This window comes from Ornithodoros turicata, chromosome 4, assembly GCF_037126465.1.
Source record: "Ornithodoros turicata isolate Travis chromosome 4, ASM3712646v1, whole genome shotgun sequence".
Classification (NCBI taxonomy): domain Eukaryota; kingdom Metazoa; phylum Arthropoda; class Arachnida; order Ixodida; family Argasidae; genus Ornithodoros; species Ornithodoros turicata.
In genome coordinates this window covers 875,012-885,287 of record NC_088204.1, presented here as the reverse complement: position 1 = coordinate 885,287, position 10,276 = coordinate 875,012, and the positions used below count along the sequence as shown (strand labels likewise).

Below are 10,276 nucleotides of genomic sequence, written 5' to 3'. Positions count from 1 at the left end.
GCTCGCTAGGTTCATATTTCATTTGGTTCGGGGGTGGATATCTGGGATCTGGTGGACGTGAGAGGGTGAGAGCTGGTACTGTACCGTTGCATAGAGCTGTACTGTTGCAATTGCATAGAAATGAGAAAACCGATGGCCTAAAGAAAGCGAAAGGACTCCTGAAATGGATGAACCGAGTGAAAACACTCCCCTCCCTGAACCCAGCGGACCAGGTGGACAGGATTCCCTGCGCAGCGCAAGTTCATTTGCCTCAAGTGACAAGGCAACACAATCTACGAGGTGGGCAACATAGCTGAGTTCTTTAAAAACATTTCGTTGCCTTGATCTTGCCATTTCCTTGCAAGAAGTGCAAGTACAATTGGTAACGAAAGGGATAACGAAAGGGTTCTGCCCTAATTTGTGCTCACAATGGAATATTTGCGACGAAATACGATCATGGGATATTTCGTGTCTCCGTTTCGATGGAAGCGCAAATGACACGTGCTGTAGATACCTAGCACGTGGTACTTCCATCGTCGGTAGCAAGTATTACAATAGGGCACCCAAGGAAATGAGACGTCATTGCGCAAAACATTGTTTGGTTTCTGGCATGTGCAGTGAAGACCCAAAGCGCTCGGGTACCACCACAAGATTGCGCATGTGACATTTGCTACATTTCCATCCTTCCTTTATTACAGTCTTTCCTGTCATCTTCATAAGAAATTGACGCACTGTACATGATACCTTTCGTGGATTTATTCAACATACCTACGTTTTATATATCTGGCACACAGTTTTACACATTTGTTGTTCCGTACATAATCTTGAGCTGCTGCATATATTTATTGTACACAGAAAGAAACGTTTATACACTTTTTAGCGTTCCTTCTATAGTTCAGTATTAAAGGACGGGTTTATGTAGAATAACCGTAAACATATCTTTGATATTTGCATTATGCAATTGCCCCGAGCCCGGCGACAGAGGCACCAAAAAGGCAGGGTTCGTGGTTCAGGCAGCAAGAATGTGTGTGTAAGGGGGAAATTTTCCACTTGTACACCCGGAGGCGAATAGTAGGCGCCATTATCATTTGAGGTAACATAACACTGGGATGTAGATAGAGGTGATGTGCAGGCACAGTTTGACAAAAACCAGCGTTTCTGATATCTGGCAACGTCATCTAATCTGGTATGGCGCGATAGAGTGACTTGGAGCAGTTTATTTTGCGCAAGTGCTGCACTAATGCTCCCAGTTGGATTTTGGACAATCTGCCACAGTCCTTATTATTATTTCACTATCTCCATGATTTTCTGTCGCAATGACACCATCGTGCAGGAAGCCGTTCCACTATCCATTGGTGAACGTGGCTATGTGATCAACGATGCAGACGTGGCGGCTAATTACAGCCGATATCGCTACTACAATCGACTGGTGGAACCAGCGTCCCAAATCTTGGTACGCAGCGTTGACCACCGTTTATTTGTCACATATATTAGTTTTGTTACAGTTAGAAATTCCTTTCCTCATACTTTTCTTGCAGGCAATTCCAGACCATGTACTACCTCCGTATTTCTTTGTGCCTTTTTTCAATACTCAACACGAAGAGCAAAGCAGTTTTGTTACGATGTAAGTAACTTTAACTGCGAGGTGGAAAAAAAAAAAGAAGCAAAGTTTGAAATGCTCCATAATGTACTTACATTTCTTCGCACAAAACATATTTGTGGAACGGTATTGTTCGCATAAAAATTAACGTAGTCCCGCGTTATCAAAATGATTTTGTGCTTGCATTATTTATTTGAAATCCATGTTTGTGTAAACTGTTAAGCTGGGTTTGTGCTATTTGTGTAGGGCCACGTTATAAAAATTAATTGCAAGTTGCTGTTGTGAACTCTCGAATAGTTTTTCTGCAGGTCATACTCATGCGCTAATTCTATTTATTATTTTTGTCTTTATTTTTAATTAGTACACCTCATATAATGGCTTATCTGCATATCATTTACATTAAAGATCACAGTTGGTTGTTGCAGCCTGATAGATTAATGTAACTGTTATCTCGCTCGAATTATCTGTGTTTCTTGTACAGTTTTGCTATTTGGAATACAATGATGGGAACTTCGTTGCTCAGTATGCCATGGGCAATTTCTCAGGCCAGTACAGTCTGCATATGTTTCATTTATGCACCTCATATCGGTGCTTGTACTCACAGTCACATGTTGAACATTTCAGCAGGGTTTTGTGGCTGGCATCTTGCTGATAGTCGCGATTGGAGGACTTTGTCTGTACACTGCCTACAGAGTTCTCAGCAGTCCACAGCTCATCAGTGAGTACTAGACAACGCAATGGAGAGCAGACATGACTAGAGCCGCTAGCTTTCCGCGAAATATTGCAAAATTGGGTGTGTCTTGCGGAACCTGCTGTTTCCCTCAAAATCGTCTGTTGTTCGCGGAATATACGATAGCTTACAAAATTGTGCAAGTATTTCAACCGATCTACAACATTTTGGCGGGTTAAACCGATCGGTCGCGACTGCATTGCCGGACATTACCGAAAATGCTTGCTTTACTCATGAAAACTCATGGACAAAAGGAAATGTAGCGACAGAAACACCCGGAGAGAGATTGACAGGTTTGAGTCTAGTTTTCTTTGTGCACTGAAAAGTTAAAAAAAGGCTGGAAAACTGTGTGGGATACTCAATGTGTGATCTTGGGAGTATGCTGCACTTTTTTTTTGCTCACTCTCGACCGCGGAATCCTGCGGATTTGTAAGTCCCACTTTGCGTAAAAAGTAAAAGTAAATCTTCCACCACAGAAAGCTAGGGGCTTTAAACGTGTCTACGACTTCTAAACACAAATATAGACTGTGGACTATGTGGAGACTATACAGATGATTGTAAACAGTACATGCAACTGCAGAGTGCATATAACCGTACCATTTTCACCCATTCAGGTTCATCTGGGGAGCACATAGAGTTTTTTGGAAGTCTGCCACACACTGCTGGGAAAATGGGGAGAGAGATTATCATTAGCCTTTTCCATGCTTCCACTATTGGGGGCCACAATAGTCTTCTGGGTTCTCATGTCTACTTCCTTTCGAACGTAGCTCTTTACATTTATGGTAAGTACAGCTGCTCTTTGGATTCAATTGGTCAACTTGGATCAGAAACATATATCATGTACTCCCTTTTTCTTCTTCTTCATTACAGATCATGTTGCTGCCAATGAGCATCTTGAAACGCTTGAGTCAAGTAAATATTACCGTGTATTCATCCAACCAAATTTCCTTAACTCGTCCAAAGCACTCGCACCGTGGAATATCGTTCTTCCTGTTGAGCCCGTAAAAAGAGCTAGAGCAGTATCTACGGGTTGCAGAACCACCAACCTTAGAAAGATTTCTTTTAATCGAGTAGTTGGATACAATATTTTGTGCTATTACTTCGAGCATTTTTCAGTTATGCACCGTACAGAGTTTTCAACAAAATTCTGTGTGTAGAGTACGCTTTACATTTGTAGCCAGACGAGACCATGACACAACTCTTCTTAACATCCTCTTCCTTTTTTTTTTTCTTTTCTTTTCTTTTTTCTTACAAACAAACCAACATCCTTTCCCCTTAATGTGCTCTGAAATGTAAAAATTATATACTTCTTTGCTGGTTCTGAGTTAGTGTAGTTGTGTCATCCTTTGAGTTCTCCTCAAACTCAAGGTGTCAATCTTTAGTTCAAGACCATGATATCGTCCAATCAAAATGGCGAAAACGCGGCAGACGCTTTTAATGGACGTAGTGCATTCCTTTGAATAGAGATGTTTGCGTGCCTCACGATTGTCCTCAATTTACTTGCAGGTGGCCTAATCTGTGGAAAAGCAAATGCAGTATCGCAGCGTTATGTGGGATTTAGCTCGTCGTTGCCGTCAAACTCGTCTTCAACATCGGTCATCTTAACCGTTTTGGAGAACCAGGCCACGATGCCCGTTGTACTCGTCGTTTTGCTCTTTCCGCTCATCAACCTCAAGTCACCCTCATTCTTCTACAAGTTTAATGCGCTTGGTATGTGCTTCCACATTTAACACGCTGTCCATGCCAAGTGACATTCATGTACCGTGTTTGAAAGGTCCAGTCAGATGTTAACAGTCGAGCCCATTTATAATGATATTGACGGTAAAGTGAAATCTGGTCGTTATACATAGACTTTGGTGAAGTAGTATTGGATCAACATAATAGAATGCCGCTTAACGGGCATGTTTGTTGAGAGCACGAAAAGCATTTTATCTAGCTCTAGATAGGTGCAGCCCTCTGTTGAAAGCTTTCCCAAGATAACAGCCAACACAACGTGAGGCATAGCCTGGAGCTGCAGACGCCATCGTAATACGCAGCAACTTGGAAAAAGAAACGCCGGGGGGGGGGGGGGGGGGATAGGGAGCAACCTCCTCTTATCTTATCCGCGTCAGTTATGCGGAGTTAAACACACCACATTCTCACTTTAATGTACTTGAAGTCTATGGCTTATGAGAGTGTCTCCTCCTTTTCTTTTCAATGAAATAAACGGGGAATCTTTCTTTTCGATTTTCATGTTTTCTGACTGCCGGAAGAATCGTGATCCCTATACCCGAGCAATCTCGTTCATGACTATCTATACATCCAAGTCCGGTTTACATGTGCTACAATTGGTGGGCTGACAGGAGCTGGCAATTTGATCGTAATAGCAGAGTTTTCGTTACATCTAAGATCGTAATAAACAGACTTAGTGCACGTACGCAAAATGGCACATCGTTGAGAAACTCTAACAGTACTTGGTGCTTATCATCCACAAAATAGCATTCATTCACCAAGTTTAAGGCCGACAGAAACATGTACTATTTACAATGTTGCGTTGGAATCGTTTTAAATCTGACTTTTGCGTACACAATGTGAGTACTCCGTTGTTCACAAGACAGGTAAGAGTTCACTGTTTTTGTGATTGTTCCGCTAATAATGTCATGGTCACAGAACTTTCCCTTTGGTACAGTAGCTTCACAGTGAATCAGTCAAATGCCCATCGTGGATGATCCCAGCAAGGATCTAGACATCAGCCTCTGTTGGAGCAAACCATTATTTCTCAATATTTACTTACTTTCCAATACAGTCAGCCATCCTTAATATGACCACCGCGGTTCCCGTGGATCTTGGTCATAAAGCGATTTGTTATACTAAAGACAAGCGCACCCTCTGGACAGAAGAAAAGCCAACATAGTTATGACGATTTATTTCTGAAAAAAAATCTGTTAACATCTACCCGATCCTGTGGTCACTGTCTTTTTAAGCACTTGAGCTGTTCAATAAGCGCTACGCGTAATCCCGAGGCAAACAACATGAGGAGTCATCTCAAACTTTGACGGTCTGCTTTAACACGTGTCACCCTCTGCCTGAGGTATGTGATAGCTTCTCCTTTGGGGCTAGCATGAGGGTCAAGTGCCGCAGCCGTAATAACGAGGGGATAATACGCGTGTTTGACCCTACTCGTGACATAAATCTCTGTCACAGTCGGATAAGCGAGTTTTCGTACTAACGAAACGGTTCCCAAGGACAACTGTCATAAAGCGAGCGTGTCAGATTAATGGAGGTCATACTAATCAGGGTTCATTGTATTACTTTTCAATGTATTGCCCTTCGAGAGTGAGATAGTGTGATAAAAAAAATATTACGCGACAAGATGCGATGCCGAGTGAATGCAAATGTAATCCCTCAATGCAGGTACCATATCTGTTTTCTACCTCCTCATCTACATCCTTGTCATGTCTTTTAAATGGGGAATAAACGTAAACTTCGTCGATAAAGAAGACGTCTTCTATGCCCCAAGTAAGTCCTATTAGTTTCCACAGTAGAAGGAATGCCAGCTCTGTCAGTAGTGCCACTTTCAAGTCCTGCCACTGATACAGCTACTTTTCTACTCAACTGTAACAAAATGCACATTATACTTGTGTACTGTCAGCTTCTTGCTTTTAAGTGACGCTAACTTGAAATGCAGTGATACAGAAAACGCTTCCAGCGCTGACGGGAATCCTTTGTCTTTCATACTTCATACACAACTGCGTAATATCCATGATGAGACATCAGAAGAATCCACAAAATAATGTAAGTGTTTGCCCTACGACGGAAAACAGGGAACAAAACACAATCTCGAAACAAAAAGTGTCTGCACTATCTGTCTCTGGACATGGTTTTCTACAAGCCACGAGTGCATTCAGGCAAAAACCTACTTACGAGTTTTCTGAAAAAAAAAAAAAAAAACTTGTTGCAACAGTGTTGATACAAAACCTATATGAATGGGTAGCAGGGTAGCCAAAAAAATATTTTGGGAGGGGTCAAATCGGACATGGGTGAGGAGAATTTCCCCCCTTGTTTGAGGGTGTTAGCGGGGTGTTAGCATCTTAGCAGACAGGCGTGAGGGGTGTTCAATAAGTACTAAGGCTAAGCCCCCCCCTCCCATAGGCAAAACCTTGGCAAAACTACACGTCATATCAAAAGTAACGTTTTTCGTGACTTTGTGAAAGTGAGGTGCTCTCAGCCCCCAGCATCTGCTATAGTGGTGCATTGCTCCAAATTTCTCAGCAGAGCAGAGATACCATCCCAAACGTAAAACCTGCAATTATGCTTACTGTCAAAAATGAGCCGAGCTCCGCTTCGAGTGCGATAAAAATGAACTGATAACCGTTTTCATTCCAGGTACGTGACCTATCAATAGCGTATGCGTTAGTCACCGTGACATATCTGCTCATCGGTGTGACATTCTATGTGTCATTTCCGCTCGCGAAACAGTGCCTCGAAGATGTGAGTACCCGGCAGCACGACACGGGGACAAAGTGTTCACTACTATCTCCTTGTCCTTTCCAGAATCTTCTCAACAATTTCCCAAATAACGACGTGATGGCTTTTGTGACGAGAATATTTCTGCTGGTCCAGTACACAACGCTCTTTCCAATGGTTGCATATCTCTTGAGAGTGCAGTTTATGCACTGGATGTACAACAGCATCTACCCTGGGTAAGTTCCTGAATAGCGTTCGTACGGATAATTTCGGGAAATTTTCCTTGGTTTCCCAGGACCCACAGGGGCTTCTTTTTAGGGTAATATCTCTGTGCACACTAGTGATACGGGAAATATTATTACGGGAATAATTAGAAAATATCGAAGCAAAATAACTGTTGAAGCTCTTTGTATTTCACGCAATATCCAGTGACCGAAGCCTCTAAGTTTGCCACGATACTTGGAACTGACAAAACAGAACAGGACATGTGGGTGGGCACAATGCTTTTAATAAGCAAAACGTGATCGAGACTAGCTATTGCACTCTGGCATTTTATGGTGCCTTTTGTCCTAATCTGAGATAACAGAATGAAGGGAACAGTGTTATTGATGGTTTCATGCCCGTCCGCATGGGCCCTGACACACCGGGGGGCACCACTCTCTGTCCGTCCGTCCGTCCATTCATTCAAGAGTGGCTGGCAATACAATGTAGGAATGCAACAAATCAGCAGAGCAGTAGCGTAGAGATTATGGCTCCAATTAAATCCAAGGCGTATTCCATCTATTTGTTTACTTTTTTAGTACACATTGAAGTCAACTAAAATTTATTGGTTCCTAAGGCTCCTCCATTCAAAAGATGAATGACAGAACTCCCCCTCTGATGCATGTTGCAAGTTGGGCAACCATCACAGTCATGTTTCATTAATTTTCTGCATAGTCTTCTAGCATTGTACAGCTGGCACCATTGGCTTGTGTAGTATAACTGAGAAAGTGTTATGATATTTTGTTACTTTGCACAGGCTGAAGCATGTCCTGAGCCTGAACCTTGTTGTTGTCACCATCTGTGTCATCTTTGCCATATTTCTGCCCCAGATTGGCACAATTCTCAGGTAAAGTGTGCAACATTTTCTAATCCAATCCTTCTTAGGTTGATAGTGTTCCTTCTTTTTTATATATAGATAATCTTTCCATTGCAGATACTGCGGTGCATTATCAGGTTTAGTGTACATATTTTCGCTGCCTTGCCTCATCTACATGGTGGCGTTACGCCAACAGAAACGGCTTACCGTCGCCAAAGCCATCTCTCATAGTTTCATCATTGTACTTGGAGTGGCCAATTTTGTGTCTCAGTGCTTTTTAGAGTACCTGTCAGATTAATGACAGACAGTGTGGTAGACACAGTTAGAAAGACATGTTTCTCCAAAGAGTTATTGTAAATAATCATAAAAATTGTGTACTGTGTACACTAGATTTCAGTTGCAGTGCCTACTATAAAGTATTATTCATCGCATGCAGTGATATTACAAATTAGCTGTAGCAGTACCTGACAAATTTTGAAGCTAAGTTTCACAAGATGATAGAAACAGAGGAAAGTTGCTCTATGCTATGTACAGTGTTAAGTAATGCCTCATCAACTGTGCCTTCATGTTTGTGTAAATCAAGACACACAGAGAACTCGGGGCTAGACATATCAGTTTGGATACTCACTGTACAAGTAACATTTAGTGTATATGTAGAAATCGCAGTAATTTCATGTGTGCTTTGCATACATGTATGCATACTGAGGCAGAAATATGTATCATGTATTGTCTTTTAAATTACTTATATTTAGTATATTTTAAGCTGTGTTCGACGTAAAATGCTCACTGGGAGCACATATGTACTGTGATGGCTTATTATTTACACGTTATTTTGCATTGAAGTGATAGAGGATACAAATGAAATTAATGGTTTTGATTACCTTTTTATGATTGTGGTTGAGATTTTTTATTGTGGGTGGCTGTATTGCTACAGAATTGATTTATTATTGCACCGTTTTAATCCTAGTGTCAGTCTGTTTAAATAGTATTTGATTGTGCAGCTGAAATAAAAGTGTGAGCGCCTGCTTGTAACTTCTGCTAAGTGTTGGTATGACATGGAATTGTGGGAGTTGCACTGTTGTGCCACTGCCCTTAGGTGGCACAACTTCTGTGCCAAAACAAATAGAATAAATAAACGGCGTTCAGAAATCAAAGTAGGGGCAGAAGAGTTTATGTATGTGGCCGTAATATACTACGAAAGTACTGTAAACGTATTTTTGTTCGCGATGTATAAATTTTCGCGAATCGCGCATTCAATCATTTTCGCAATTCCAGGGCAGTTCACGGGATGAACGTCAAGCCGTGTTCATGAGTACAATTTTTCGTGAAAGTAGCCGAAGCCCTTCGGCTGCACGTAGAACATGCGTTTAGAAGTCCCAAACGTCGCCACACCAGCACTTAGTAGCTGTTTCGGCCTTCTTGGGCCTCTTCAGCAGTGTGCAGGTGGGCAAAGTTTGAGTGGGTGGCGTCAGAAGATAATGTGATGTCCTCCCGTCATGGTGGGAGACTCTCCACTGAAACCCCAGTGCAAAGCCAGTAAAGTACATCTATGGGGGAGTAGCCGAAGCTCTTTGGCTGCATGTAGAACATGTGTTTACAAGTCCCAAACATCGCCACACCAGCACTTGATAGCTGTTTCGGCCTTCTTGGGCCTCTTCAGCAGTGTGCAGGTGGGCAAAGTTTGAGTGGGTGGCGTCAGAAGATAATGTGGAACGTGATGTCCTCCCGTCATGGTGGGAGACTCTCCACTGAAACCCCAGTGCAAAGCCAGTAAAGTACATCTATGGGGGAGTAGCCGAAGCTCTTTGGCTGAACGTAGAACATGTGTTTACAAGTCCCAAACGTCGCCACACCAGCACTTGATAGCTGTTTCAGCCTTCTTGGGCCTCTTCAGCAGTGTGCAGGTGGGCAAAGTTTGAGTGGGTGGCGTCAGAAGATAATGTGATGTCCTCCCGTCATGGTGGGAGACTCTCCACTGAAACCCCAGTGCAAAGCCAGTAAAGTACATCTATGGGGGAGTAGCCGAAGCTCTTTGGCTGCATGTAGAACATGTGTTTACAAGTCCCAAACATCGCCACACCAGCACTTGATAGCTGTTTCGGCCTTCTTGGGCCTCTTCAGCAGTGTGCAGGTGGGCAAAGTTTGAGTGGGTGGCGTCAGAAGATAATGTGGAACGTGATGTCCTCCCGTCATGGTGGGAGACTCTCCACTGAAACCCCAGTGCAAAGCCAGTAAAGTACATCTATGGGGGAGTAGCCGAAGCTCTTTGGCTGAACGTAGAACATGTGTTTACAAGTCCCAAACGTCGCCACACCAGCACTTGATAGCTGTTTCAGCCTTCTTGGGCCTCTTCAGCAGTGTGCAGGTGGGCAAAGTTTGAGTGGGTGGCGTCAGAAGATAATGTGATGTCCTCCCGTCATGGTGGGAGACTCTCCACTGAAAC

General features: G+C 42.8%; 1 protein-coding gene across 1 annotated transcript; it reads left to right on the top strand.

The window, feature by feature from the left end:
• The first annotated feature begins 1,279 nt into the window (after positions 1-1,279).
• Positions 1,280-8,860, top strand: LOC135390515 (neutral amino acid transporter 9-like). The gene is made up of 13 exons (XM_064620209.1): positions 1,280-1,432; positions 1,518-1,603; positions 2,061-2,124; positions 2,204-2,297; positions 2,924-3,091; positions 3,180-3,221; positions 3,816-4,019; positions 5,703-5,807; positions 5,977-6,083; positions 6,675-6,779; positions 6,843-6,991; positions 7,774-7,863; positions 7,951-8,860. The coding sequence occupies exons 1-13, from the start codon at positions 1,280-1,282 to the stop codon at positions 8,129-8,131; spliced, it is 1,548 nt and encodes a 515-aa protein (XP_064476279.1). The 3' UTR covers positions 8,132-8,860.
• Positions 8,861-10,276: the final 1,416 nt, after the last annotated feature.